Source organism: Polyodon spathula, chromosome 9 (genome assembly GCF_017654505.1).
Source record: "Polyodon spathula isolate WHYD16114869_AA chromosome 9, ASM1765450v1, whole genome shotgun sequence".
Classification (NCBI taxonomy): Eukaryota; Metazoa; Chordata; class Actinopteri; order Acipenseriformes; family Polyodontidae; genus Polyodon; species Polyodon spathula.
Window position 1 is genome coordinate 6,988,494 of NC_054542.1, and position 15,425 is coordinate 7,003,918.

General features: G+C 37.7%; 1 protein-coding gene across 2 annotated transcripts in view; it reads right to left on the reverse strand.

Moving 5' to 3' along the window:
* LOC121320373 (rho GTPase-activating protein 42-like) overlaps positions 1-15,425 on the reverse strand; it is a 77,746-nt gene that overhangs the window by 17,448 nt on the left and 44,873 nt on the right. For both annotated transcript variants that reach the window (XM_041258632.1, XM_041258634.1), the window contains exons 4-6: positions 13,563-13,634; positions 2,976-3,077; positions 2,168-2,278 (exon numbers count right to left, since the gene is read on the reverse strand). In XM_041258632.1, coding sequence (XP_041114566.1) covers positions 2,168-2,278; positions 2,976-3,077; positions 13,563-13,634 — 285 coding nt within the window. The remainder of the gene's footprint in view (positions 1-2,167; positions 2,279-2,975; positions 3,078-13,562; positions 13,635-15,425) is intronic.

A 15,425-nucleotide genomic window follows, 5' to 3' on the forward strand; every position in this document is an offset into this window, starting at 1 on the left:
AAGTACATATATTCAAATGATATTCCAAAAAAAAAAAAAGCCTCAGACATAAATCCTCGGGACTATTTCTAACTTTTAATTTGTTCCGGACTTTATTTTCTGCTGCTGCTTCCTGCTGCAGAGGTTATTTATAATAAAATAATTAGCTATCACTTTGCTTTTCAACGAGTCAGAACTCCATCTATTCTCGTAGTTTCCCAAATCAATGCTTTGAAGAGGGAAACAAATTGCTCTTAATTAAAAAAGAAAAATCTAATTTTCTTGCAGAATTTTACCACTTAAATGAAAACAAAAGACAAAAATCCACCCCAGTCCTGAGTAATGAGCTGTATAACCCTCCCCCAGGTAATCTAAAAAGCCTTTGTGTGGTACATTAAATGTTGCCTTTTCTTTAGGTATGCTGGGCTTTAAGAAGCAACTTTGGCAATAGTAGAATTTCCACTTCAACTTTCATCCCCGTCGTTTGAAAGATGTTCAGTTTGTTCAGACGTCTTGACTGGGCAACAAAATTCCCACATTTGGGAAAAATAAATGGATGCAGAACAATCCAAAAGAACACACAGTGCCTGCCTCAAATCATAATAAAAACCAGAACTGTTTATGAGAATTCAGGCCCATGATTTTAAACGCAAAACCAGCTCAAGCTAGATATTTACATAACAATAGAGGTAGAACCTACACACGCTGCTTGTGATCTCTGACATTGTGAAAAACTGTTGTATAAAAAAAGGTTTTATTCAAAATATAAAAGAAATAAAGAAAGAAATAATCATTCTGCAGCTCTATGGTTGAGCTGTATTTTAACAGCTGTATTAAAAAGCATCAATACATTTAAGCAGGCTCATTAATGCAAACGTATGCCTGCTGAGGAGTTCTGTTGGTATACTATACAAACGTGCCTCCGTTCTCGGTCCTGTCTTCCAGCAGTGTTGACCTGTCTTCCCTTAAGTTGTGCTTTTCGCATGCCCTAACTGCCCCAATGTAAACAGACCGGTCAAAGGTCTCCCATCGCACCTTCCTACATTTTCAATGTTCTCAGCAATGCAAAGCTTGCAGGTCAGCAGGGTCAGTTTGTGATAAGGTGTCTTGTGAAGGCAGCACTGCAAGCAAATCAAGCTTTTTTTAAACATGGGTTATGTGGACCCTTCCAATACATACTTGTGGCAGACTTCATTGGGCTATTAAAAAAGTTTATTAAAGAAGCTAACAACAGTCTAGCACAAATTCATATATATATATATATATATATATATATATATATATATATATATATATATATATATATATATATATATATATATATATATTTTTTTTTGTCTAGGCCTTCATATCCCTCTCTCTTTCTAGCAAAAAACCCTAATTTCTAATAAAGATGGGTCTAAATGCACTGTCTGTGCTCCTGGCAAACTGCAGTGATGCAGCACTGAGGCTCTGTGCCACAATACTATGCCTCAAAAGGGAGACGGCACAATTTTGAAATCTGTCCTCTCCGGCAAGGAGAAGCCATATGATAAATGACATTCCTTTAATGCCAGTGGTGGGGTCTCGGTCAGGCCACCGTCTATGAAGTCATTGTTAATGACCCTCAAAAACTCCTGATCTAGAGAGCAGCTGATTGAGAACAATAGCTTTTTTTTATAAAAAAAAGCATTCTATTTTGGGCGAGCCAGGATTTTATTTGTAATTTTTGTTTTTACTGCTTCACAAGCATTAGTAGAAGCATCACAAGGAGACGAAGTGGATTGAGTTCAGGTGTGAACATCACAACATACCACCTTGTCAAATGCTGCTTGAGTTTCAAAACACTTTTGCCAAACTTTGGCAGCATTTCAGCATTTCCAACCTACTCTTTATATGCTGGCTTAGATAAGAACAATTTTAAACAGCTTTTTTTTTTTTAAAAATTCGAATCTAGTGATTTTATCTTGGGATATTCAACCAGTGAACTAGACAATTTACTATACTAGAAGGAACCAGCTGCCTGTTAAGAAACAGGATCAAAGTATGCATCAAAATCCCCCATAATCAAGCTGCACTGGCTACCCCAGCTGTGACTTGTCTTGACAAATGCTCTTCACTGGTAATGCCCTGGTTCTGTTCTAAAGGGCGCTGATACCACAGTTTATTGTATTGTTAATAACATGTGGCTTTACTTTAATCCACTTACTGGTTCAACAAACTCAAACTTCTTCTTTTCTTGAACTTCTTGAACTTTGAAGACATACTCAAGGGAAGCATCGTAGAAATTTTGCCTCTCTTTGTCAATCTGGGTATCTGCCTGCCAATGAAAGAAAAACGTTTCATTTTTTTTCGTGCAGTGAGAAAAGACAGAACACTTCAATATGAACTTAACTAGAAGCCAGTGATTTCTCAAAAAAAAAAAAAAAAAAAAAAAATACTGAACCTATGCAATTAAAAAGATAATAATTTTTTTTTTTTTTAATTAAGCAATGCATTGGGGTGCTATGCACATGTGTGTTCAATTGATATAAACAGTATCTAAATACTGTTGCCTAATAATAGGGCCCTGGCTGCTGTTTTACATGCTTTTACAGACAGAAATACATTTGAGAAAGTTATGTGCCATGTTTGAGCTAATTACCTTGGTACACAAAGAGCATCTATTTTAATGATCTAAGCATTTGTTCTGCAAATAGAATATTTCACAAAATAAAGCAATACAAAAACATATAAGTAATTTGAATGTAAAATGTACAGGTTGAAGAGGCCTTTTCCATAGTGCTGTAATATGCATGAATTTCTCTATTGAATGACTACATTCCATCATTTTCAGTGCAAGTGGAATTCACGTTACAAAGCCTATCCATGTCCCTTAGGGGGATGTGTTTCGTTCAAGGGTGCACATGCTTCTGTCTGTTTCATTATGCTGTGCACAATGTAAGTGTGTGCATGCATGCATGCATCTTTCAATAGTCCTGCACAGTGTCCACAGGAGTCCATTGTTATCTGCTCACCTCTTGTAACAAAGTCTCTTTTTTCTTTGATGACAAATTCAGGTGCTTCTCTAATACTGAATAGTATTTCTCACTTTCTTTGTCAAATTTCTTCTTTCCATCCTGAAAAAGATTTAGAAAATTTTCATTACATTCAATGCACCGACATGAATGATATTAAAGTGCATATTGAACCCTAATTAGGACCAGCAGTGAGATAGTACAAATATCCAATTACCCCTATGTAAAAATAATTAGTATTATAATATGAATACCTTCTTTGTTTATTACAATTGCAGTTTGATTGTAAAACCAATAGATGGCAATCTTGTGCCATTGATCTTACTACTGTACTTGCCTTTAAAGGCTAGGTCAACACGAAGCTAGTGTATTGGGCTACAGACCAAACTTGTGGCATTTCCAGACATTCTGCACACCAAGTCATCTGGACAGCATAAATAGTAATTAACAAGCTGGGAGGTCACTGGCATGAGTCCTGTTTGAAGAAAACGACTGATCCGCTAAATACATAAGGTGTTGAATTAGGAAGATTCCTGCAGCTAGATTATATTGGATAAAGTTGCACCAGAACGAACTGTCACGTCAAAACTTAGCACATGTGTTTCTCTTTGTCAAAGTGGGATTTTTATATTTCAATATCAAATAGCTGATATTTGATGTCCAAGACACACTGAATTCATATTCCACATTTCTTTCCTCAAGACACTGCAGACGGGATTCCGTATAAAACTCAAATGTCCATTAATAAAATAACAGCAGGTCGTTTCCTGATTAAGTTGATTTCCGCTTGGTTTTTCTTTTCCCAGTCAGTCTTCCCTTGGAGTTAATTTATTACATTATACTATAGCATGCCAGGGACAGAGATGCAGAGTTAGTAAGAGGATGACCCACCCCTGAGCTGTGCTGCAGAAGAGGTAGAACACTTCAGGCAATACTTTTGCAACTCTGAGAAGACCTTTTGCACAGGTGTTGAGACGCTGGGCTGGCAAATGAAACGGACCGTGTTCGCGGGCCTGCCTGTGATTGTACACCTTATTACCTCACCCCGCGGACCCTCAAATCCAGGAACAGCATCAGAAAACAGCAGACAAGAGATTCAGGGAATCACACAGTGGAGTGCATACCAAAGGACTACAACGAATGTAGACAAGCTCCATATCAGTGTCAGGAAAGCAATAGATTGTACTCCAATAACATATATAATAATCTTTATTTTTATATAGCGCCTTTTATAGTGGACCACCATCACAAAGCACTTTACAAGATACAAGACTAGGGTGTGTGAACAATGCATCAACTGCAGAGTCACTAACAAGAACGTCTCACCCAAAAGACAGAGCACAAGGAGGTTATGTGACCTACTCAGGGTCACACAATGAGAAAGTGGCTGAGCTGGGATTTGAACCGGGTAACTCCTGGTTAGGAGCCGGTTTTTTTAACCACTGGACCACACAGCCTCCTATAGTGCCTTGTATCATGCTTTAGGAAGGCAGTGATACAATCCAAGGATTTCAAAAGACTGCAGAAAGATCAGACTGACTTCATAAACCTCTTTGAGGGCCCGATTACTTTCTTACTGCATATAGGTTTAAAAGGTTTGGGTGGAGGGTCTGCTCCTAACACAGGATTCAAGTGTCTCCCCAGATCTCCCATTTGAAATCACCCATTTACAGTGTCTCCCTGTATAGTGTAACTACTCTTTAGTACAACTAAAGTAAAATACCAATGTTGTGCACATCTCCAGTATTTACAAATTAAAGGTAAATGCGATTATGGCAATGCAAGCAAAACCCCAAAACCAAGGCACCCCAAAGTAAAAGCCTGGTATAAACATTGTAAACTGAAAAATATCAAGTGTATTTACTGTACAACAGTACATTTTTATAAGAGGTTACTCACTTGCTAATATAAGCAAACTAAAAAAGAACTCAGCGTCATGAAGTAGAGTCCCCTGTTGAGTAGTAAGCCTTGTCTCCCCCTGGCTTTTATAATGGCCATTCGCCATTAGGAATGTTTTAGAGTGCGTAACTGCACATGAGTGGACGCAGCAAAAATGATTTTACTGTATTTTAAGAAGCTTTGAAGCTGAGTGTTGTGCCCTAATGAACAAGCCGAAGAACACATCTGCAGACAGGGCCTGTTAGCACCCCTGACAGGAGAAGAATTTAGAAGAGGAGCGTCTCGGCCCCACTCTGAGAACAAACATCAGCAGACAGTCAGTAATGGATGGTGCACAGCACTCAGCACATCCTATCATTAGTAAATGACATTCCTTCTACATCTGACTGTATCCAAAATAAGAATTACTTCAACCAATATTGCCATGGTGCCATTATCAGCCCAATCACGAAGAGCGCCATTAGCAGGGCCCTGTTCAAGCATGCTTGAAAATGTTTAGTTTGGCTGTAATGACTCCAGTTTGCGCTAGCAGAAGGTTAGGGTTGAACCGAGCTGGATGTCTCTAGATGCACTGAAAATGAATACTGCTGATTTGTCTTTCATTTAGTTAGATGCATTGAAAATGAATACTGCTGATTTGTCTTTCATTTAGTTAGATGCATTGAAAATGAATACTGCTGATTTGTCTTTCATTTAGTTAGAGCCCGTAGGTTTTATTTCTTAGTTTACAGTCCCAGAAATGTTGGGTGTAACCATCCCTTCTGCTGCATGCATGAATTCATTGTTTTTATCAGATGTCATTTGCACAGCTTCACTCCAAATCAAACCCATTGCTTCTCGAATCACCACTAGAATCTCTCCAGTCTACGTCCTGCCTATAGGATCAGAGCTCCACCAAGTTCAGATTGACCAGCTGCCTGTCAACCTCTTGAATCCACTTGAAGGCAGTCTAAAATTGGCAGTGATGCCTACAGTTATTGCCAAAAGTTTTCCCTTACGTATGATTGAGACATAATTTACAATATAAATATATATATATATATATATATATATATATATATATATATATATATATATATATATATATATATACACACACATATGAACATAATTCAGCTCTTTTATTTAACATTATGTAATCAAATAAACTACAACATGATATTGCAAGTCTATTGGAAACTACAGTATTTCATGTTAGATTTCGAAATGTCACATTTTTCAATGTATCAGTTTTTCATTAAGTATATGGAAAACTATAAAGCGAAATGTAATTCAATATGTTAACATAACATTTTTCAGCAGGTTTGACTTTATGAAGCAAAATTAATTCATTCTAGAAGGTGATGCAAAACTTTGGCCATAGCTGTATAATGGATTATAGGTAGGTATATGTGACTTCACAGTGAAGATGCATTCATAAAGGTGCAGTATTTAACCACTATCAAATTTAACAGTGCAGAGAGTCCCAACAAATTTATCAGTGCAGAGCGTCCAAACAAATTTAACAGTGTAGAGGGTCCCTATTTAAGCTGGTTGACTGTCCCCCAGCATTAGGGGAACTATGCTATAATTGTAACAGTACTTTAACCATGTGAATTAAAGTCAGTAAATACAGTACTCGGCCATGAGATGCACCATGTGAAAAAAAAAACAAAACAACAGCAAAGACATTAGAATTACAGTCTAACAATAACATCTTAAAGGGGAGGCGGATTTAGCCATGGTAATCCAGTTCACATCCTTACGGCTTGCCTGCACAAATTTCTTCTTCCACAGAAAGAGGAGTCGTGGTCAGGTTTCAATCAATTATTAGGAAAAAAAGGGTTTTAATCCCCTGCAGCTTCTGTTTGTTTATGAGAGTTTGTTAATAAGACCAGCTGCTAATAGATATTGGATAATTGTTAGCATCTGCTTTTTATAAGAAACATGCTTGGCTTGTTGAGGACCGACCACCTCTGTTAAAACTTCAAAGAGCCCATAACAAGAACCAGAATAGAAAAGCAATTTGCTGTGAAACTCTCATTTTCTCAATATAATAACATAACAGGATCCCACGGCGTATCAGTGTCTCGTTGGTCATCGTTCTCATCATACCACCACCACAGCTTTGCAGTTCTAGCATTATTTTAATCTTGTTAGATAAAAGAGTAGTTTCTTACACTTCTTTTAACCTGTTCGGAGCAAGTATAAAACAGTGCCAAATAGGGGAGTAGCAAAAACTGTACTAATGCTGATATGAAATAGGGAATGACTTTTAAAGTTTATAAGGATTTAAACCTCAGTCGTTTCTGTAAAAAAAATTTAAATAGCCTTTATAATTCAGATTTTTTTTTTTGGATTAAATTATATATGCTATTAATACACCCAAAGTTGGCTCCCCTTTTAAGCTCCAGCTAATGCAAATTTATCTTGAGTGTTGTACTGTCAACCGCCAGCTGGGCATTTATCTTCAGCATTCATTTCCATCCCTGTGCACATACTATATCCTGCAGAGGTTTATGGTTTGATGATGGTCATAATCATTAATAATTGTAGACACCAGGACACCTGTAAACAGACTCTGTTAATGTTTGAGTGGGAAAGCCATTAACTATTCAGTAGGTCTGTATATTCTGTTTTTACTGATAATGCACAGTTCCGTTTTGTAGTTACACAGCTATTAAGATGGCATTTTTAAAACGTAGCCGGTAGCTTCGATCAATCAAAACGCTGGCGAATGTAAAGATGTTTAAAAATTGCACAACAGAAACATACAATAAATAGCCCCAAAAAAGCACTATTAGTAATTTCACCCGAATTCAACATTAGAAAATCCTGTGACATCCAATGCTTGATGTCTGGAAGACAAGTAGCCAGTAACACCCAGGCAGAAGGAATTCCTGACTTTAGGGACAGATATAGCTGGGTATCATCAGCATAGCAATGGAATTTCACTCTATGTCTGTGGATAATGTCACCTAACAGTAGCACATACAGTATAATGAAAACAACTAGAATGAAGCCCTGCGGAACACCACAGACAACTTCCGATAATGCTGATTTTATCTCCACAATAGAGATGAACTGAAACCTATCAGAAAGATAAGATTTGAACCAGGATAGGACGAGGCCAGACAGTCTCGCTGTGCTTTCAAGACGATTCAGTAGAATGGAATGACCTACAAAATCTAAGGCAGCACTTAGATCTAGAGGAATTAAAACTGATATAAAGCCCGAGTCAGAGCTTATCAGCAAAATATGGGTATTAATAACACCGAGAACAACTGTAGGAATAGGATCAAGAGAGCATGTAGTAGCTCTCATATGCTGAATTAGCTCTGTCACCTCATGTAAGGTAATCAAATAAAAAGACCCTCATATTTCATCTTACGAGTTGTATCATTAAACCACGGTGAGATTTTTTTTTAAAGACACTCTCCGAGTTCTGATTGGTGCTACAGTATCTAAGATACCAGTCAAGGTTGTGTTGTAGGTATTAACCAGCTCATCTACTGATAAGGATTAAGAGAGTGGTAATGAGCTCAATACATAAGAAAGATTAACAGCAGTTGAAGAACTAATTACCTGGGATTTAAATGTAGGTCCACAGTCTTTGTAGATACTGGCCGATTCACCTCAAAAAGAATGGCAAGATGATCAGATATAGAAAGATCGAGGGTTATGGCGTTCTTAACAGATAAACCATGACAAATTACCAGATGTAAAGTATGGCCACGATTATGCGTAGAACCTTTGACCTGCAGGATATAATCTAATCAGGAAGAATCCTATCATATTTGACCGTCAATACAGCTAGCAGATCCCCAAATTCAGTCAGAAATAGCGAGTTTGACTGAGGTGGTCAATAAATAATTACAATATGAACAGGTAATGGACTGTTTAATGTCAAGGTTTAAACTTTAAAAGATGAATAACCTTCAACAATTTCCTGTTTGATTCTAAGTTCACTACGGAAAACAATAGCAAGTCCACCTGTCTGTACACTAGAGCGAGCTTTCTGGGGAAAAAAAAAATAGTTAGGTGGAGCATTGCCATGTGTAAAATGTCACATTTATTACCTGCCAACAGTGTTTGAAAGTATAAACACTTTTGAGTATTAACACGAGTTATAACACCTTTTACGTATTAAGGATATAAATTAAGTTAACATGCAGCAGCTGAAAAGGTTATATCCTCATGGTTTTTTATTGTCATTCTCTGCAAAAACTTCTTTAGCAAGACACCTGCAATCCTGACAGAAAAAAAAAAAAAAAACAGGCCTCAGGAGAGCAACATGCACGATGTGAAGTTGATTCAGCCTGACGTCAATCTTAAACACCAAATAGTTCCTTAAATCTTCAAGCTGGGAGTGTCCCTCAGTGTCCTCCAGCCCATCAAGCAAAAACAACACCCTGGTTTGTTTAGTTTGCTTGGATTTATCTGTAAGAATGCAAGATTCCACTCCCTTTAAAAACCCACTTATTGAAGACACTGAGAAAGACCTCCAGTCGAAACTTCTAGTTGAAAAGTCCCTAACTATGGTTGCAACTGAATCACTATGCAAGCCAGTTAGGCAACATCTTGCTACAATTTAGGGGGTAGTCAGAGAGGATTACATCTGTATGCAAACGCTATTATATCTAAGGAAGCAAAACAGATAAACATATTATGTGGACATATTTCTTGGACACCTGTTCGCTCCCCATGTTCTGTCACACAACACTCACTCCCAGCTACAAAGTTTTGAACATCTTGTTAAGCTTTCATTTAGGCAGAGAACAAAGCACTTTCTTCCACATTAGATGTCTACCCAGTAAAATCACGTTTGCATAGAGACATCTGACAGCTTTATTTCACTTCCAGGGAAGATAGAGAACTCTTTATGTTTTAGTTTTGCTTAATTGTTTTTTGAAGGAGGTGACTAAATTATGTCAAATAACTTTGATTCAGACGTGAATCTTAATAAATCTGTTAGGTTTACAAGAAACAAAACTGAGAAACTGATGTAGTTATTCCCTGTTCAAAGGATGGTTATAAACGAAGACAATGCAAAAGCTACAGAAACATAAAAACAGTGTGTTTGTGGGTGGGGGAGGGTTGTACATGCAATGGGAGTACAGCATATTTTCATTGGTGATGGCTACTGTAGAGAGCTATTAACAATAAATTCAATTGCAATAGTAATGCACAGAACATCTACTGTGATATCAGTAACAGCAACATATGCCTTTGGAACATCTTTGTCACAGCATCCTATATCACAGGTGGACACCATATTCAGTACACTGTTCAACCAACTGAATTGAAATATCACTGGCTCTTTTTATACCAAGAGACATATACCCTCATGTGAACTTTTCCATTTAATTACAAATAAATATTCTCTGTGCAGTCAGCCAATAGTCACTTTTGACACAGAAAATATCACAAGGTATAAACATGATATGATTTCAGTTCCCCTGTACGGACCAAACCACTTCCCCTGTCATTTCCCAAATCAACTACATACTGTATACCTACAACAGAAAAAGAAAACTACCCACAATGTCAAATGGTCAAGCGGGGGTGGTTCTAATAAAGTTTCAATGCAATGGAGGTCAAAGTTTACCCATAACTCCAGCAAAGGGTTTTACAACCCGTTTATTGGCAAACCTTGACTGTTATGGAAACTCATTTGGGATGCTGGTTTAACACACTAATGCCCATAACAACTACATAATGCTGTGCATATAGATGCAGTTGATGCAACATACATTTTGAGAAAAAAATAACTTGAATGTTGAAGATTAACTATGGTAATTTCAAAGCAGTCAGAGCTGACATGTTGTGGGCCTGTGATTGTGCTGAAATTGTTCTCCTTCGCATTGTTCCTTGTTTACATTCCAGATTTTTTCAAGTGCCACCTAAATCCCAAGAACCCTCTCTCAAGTTCACAGATTATCTGTTGTCTTTCATAATAAAATGTAACCTTTATCTCTGAATCAGGAAACAGGGCCACATAAAGCCCAAGGCAGATGACTAAAAAATGTGCTCAAATTAGCTGAAGTTGACTAAAAACACAACCGAAACTGCTCTGCTTACATGCATACGCTGAATAATAAACACAACGTCAAAAGACAAACATCATTTAAGAAGGTTTTAATCAATTCTTCAGTTGCCTAATTGGTACAACGAGTAGCAAAAGAATTACTTTAAGAAGAAAAGCAATTAACTGTCCATTTATTTTTAGTCTTGAATTGCTTGCCAGGATGTTTATTGCAGCTCCTAATGCCTTTGATCCATTTAAGTTTGCAAAAAAAAAAGGCCAATGACCATTTGAACAAATGCTGCGTAAACATTCCCAATGACTTCTCAAAGGGGGGGAGTCAGTTAAGAGAAGTGTTTCAGTTTGGCCCCAGCAGAGAAATACATCACTGAACGACCTCACTAACAGAGCCAGCTGGAGACCAGGCGGCCATCATGACCAAATAAGGGAAGTTGTTCCATGCCTTGCATCCTTTCCCAGTTAGCTCACTTGACTTTTCCCAACATCTTGAGCTGCAACGCAGGGGTCAGTTTCTGCAATCTATCAGGATTCTCAGCCTTGAGGAAGCTCGGACTGCCCCTCGTGATACAAGGTCCTTTTTATCTAGCACAAGCAAAAAATAAATAAAACAAGACTGTCCATTGGAGGAGGAACTGTTCATAGGAAACGTTTTAAAGAAATGAAGGACCTTTACAGCCTGTTAATAGCAGTGTTAGAGGGGAAAATAATAATAACAACCCCTGTCTGTAAAATAAAGAAACTTGGGAGGGAGAAGAGGTTGACTGTTTATGTTGGTACATGGGTGGGGAAGGTGTTATATCAAATGAGCCACATCTCTTTGTTTTCTCAACAAACACACACCTCCCTCACTTAACGAGCTCGGGGAAGGGTTTCTTGCTTTTGCTCAAAGGTTTTCGTATTATTCTTCAGTGCTTTCAGAGGTGTAAGAGGTGCAAGACAAATATAGTATTGTATTGAATTGCACTGAACATAGTATTCCCCTGGTATGCAAGACAACACAAGCAACCTGACAGGCACTTTCACCGGAGAGATGGATGCAGGGGGAGGTGGGGGGGGGGGCAATGACTGGAAACACATGCACTGTAAGACAATTAGAGATGTATTTACATTAAAATTTATACGGCTGGAGAAACAAAAAAAAAAAAAAGCATGATTTTCAAGGAAAAGGGTGGAGTGTGTGATTTTTCAGTTTCACAAACATTCCTACTCACATCCCTTCTCCTGTGTATCTTTAAAAAAAAAAATTCTTCTAAATCCAGAGACAGAGGATTCACAGACATCAGTTCTGATATCAGTGAGAAAAGGATCATCAGCCCTCGTATCAGTAAAAAGAAACCAATTGATTTTCGATTGTGATCTTTTGGTTACATAAAGTGAAGCTAATGGTTAAAGTGTGTCTAAAATCCAGATTACACATCATATAAATTAGACAGACCATATGTGCACATGGCAGAATAAAAAAAAAAAAACGGGACCGGCAAAGCTAAGCAAGAAGCAGCACATGATCCTAGTAATAGGCACAAACGCAGGGCGATAGACAACATGATTGAACCTCATGGTGACCTTTCTCTATGAAATACAGACTGTGTCAGCTTCAATACATCCCTCTTCATCTTCCACTAATAAACCGTGTCAATGAACACAGAGCATAGCCTTCTCAATCATCATTTCATCTAATTATGGTATTCAATTATAGGAGAGGGAAACCTGTCTAAATGCAGCCTAGTTTACAAAGTTAAACTAAAAACTTGCAAATATCACACTTAATTGTTTTCTATATTAGATTTTTTTTCTGAAAAGATAAATGACCTGATCATACTAGCATGGAAAGTATAAATAATCAACCCAGGATGTACATTTAAGTTACTGGCATTGTTTTGACACTATTGACGGTAGCAGTGAATCAATATAGTTAGATTTATTTTGAGAGGCTGCTTGTGTTTCACATTCAAACCCTGCCCAATTCAAACAGACCTGTGGGTTTCATGTGGAATGCATTTTGTACAGTATTTTGTTTCTTACTGCTGGATTTCATTGATTTGGCAAACACAAAGCAATAGTGATGACGCCTGCTGTTCAGATAGCTCTCTGGTGGATCAGCAATGGAGTTCCAGACTGATTCTTTATAAGGTGCAGGTCAGGGTTAGGGCTGACTGGCAGAGGTAGGCAAGAAACAGATTATAATGAGTCTAAAAGCCCTTGGGCCCTGTCCTCTGATCTCACCGATGCCACTGCTGGACTGATATGATTAAGATTGGAGGCCCGTTACTCATATTAAACCCACGACTAGGTTATAAATATTTATTTTAATCCTTATGTGGAGATGTCTTTGTAATTTCATAGAAGTAAAGTGAGTTCTCAATTAAAAAAAAAAAAAAAATACAGGTGTCGCTCTCCTCGCGCTATTGTTTGTCATGTAGTTGAACACAGTGTAAAAATGAGAATCTCAAAGAGCGAAGGAGTCAATGTGAAACATAATCTTTCACCACTGAGGACTGCAATCTGTAACACAATATGTTAGCCTGACAAACACGATCATATCAGCAGCCTTGGCTGTCACTGGAAAATCAACATTCATAGAACCAAACAAACAGAGAGGATATATTTGCATCACAATGCAGTTTCCAGGCTTGCTCCAAATGTCACATTAAATTAAGACTTACTTTTGCTGCTCCAATCTGGTCTGTGCGGAACTTCTCCAGGGGCGCAATTAAGACATCATCTGCGTTTTGGATCTACAAAACAACAACAATATGCTTTCTGAAAAATTATGCAAACCGAATTAGAACAGAATACATTCTGATTTACAGTAGGATCATATATTTAACCCTACGGTCTCAATACAGGAAGGGTAGAGCCATTGACAAGGTAATATATCCCTATTACGGCGCTGACATCTCTATATCTGAATTTAGCTAAACCTTCCACCAGTCTGAGGCAGTGAAAAATAAACTTAAAGCCAAAAGAAAATGTAACGAACCCCAATATATAATGTCATTACCACTTTAAGTGTGCTTTTGGCTCCTGAAAGTGAGCTGCAGTTGATGAGTTTGGACTTTTGCCTTTTCCAAATAAACCTAATTTAAGGAAACTGAACGTTGCTTGAGGTTGCTGTGAGGATTTGTCCAGAAGACTCCAACTGCATATCTACTGCCCCTAATAAATACCAATGCAAAATGGAAACTACAGCACATTAAATGGTTAAATGTTGAATCTCACTAAAAAGCTCTGCTACATCATCACATGCTAAAAACTAGGCATGGAATTACTAAGTGGGGTAAATTCAATCTTACCACAATTAGACGGAATAACTGTTACCCTCAACTGAAAAGGGTCCTTTATGTTCAAGACTATCACTATAAGCACTACAAATGAGACGTGACACATTTCGACAGATTCATGCAAATAATCCAAATCCGTCACATTTTCATGTGGAATTTAAATTTGAAAAATGCTAGCAGTTAGCACCAAAACTGCCACTCCTCTGCATGCCCAGCTGGGTCTCTCCCGCAGACTAAACAGTCCAAGTTTCTGATTTCCTCATCTCAGATAGTGGAAACCTGCCAGGCTTCACTTAGGGCAACATTAGCTGCTTTTTCTCTTGGAACAGATCACTTAACAATCTGCTCCACAACAGATCCTCTTCATTTTTTAGTTTGTTTGTTTGTTTGTTTGTTTTGCTCATGTGGAGCAAATCTCTAAAATCTGAGACGTAATGGTTCTTTGTTTAAGATAATGTTGAATTGCAGTAAACATATCTGATGCTTGTCTTATTTCTGCCCTTACATGGTCCTGCAATGATGTCATTAGCACCAGCAAGCTGTGTCATCTCTTTCAGCTACAACAGCTTCAACACTGGAAGGCATTAGGCTTTACAAGAAGCAGACTGCCTGGAAATAAATATTGTATTACAATATATTTCCCGACCACCTGACCACATGGACCATCTCCATGCAAGACAATCCTATTCTTTTTCCCGAAACAGTGTATATTACAGTAGTGGTTCACACATTTGCTTGTTTAATGCTGATTTTAAATTTTTTTTATAGGGACCCCCAACTGAAAACTAAGGAAAAGGCAAATTGCAAACAAGAAAGAAGCACAAGTATTGTCTGTATTGCAGGCATCTCTCACCACACCAGTGATCACTTTCGTACATTAAATATATGTGTTGCAACCCTTAGGGGTCCCCGTATCCTGTTTGAGAGTCGCTGTACAATGAGTCATTGAGTGCTGTCCAAAAATTCTGATCAAAGAAACTGTAGTCATAACATGTACGGCTGAATTCATAGATTTAGCATGGTGGTAATTGTATATGCATATTGATGAACGGAACCTTTATGAATGCATATACCTTTTCAAAAGGTATAACGGTACCTTTCTGACATATTTCTCCTTTTTTCTGCTGCTTTCCTTGGCTGTCTCCAGTGACAGAGCACTGCATTGATTTAGTGTGTTTATCCTGTACTGATAAACTCAGAATTGAGCCTTGAGATATTCTCATCATAACATTTCTAATTTTAGAG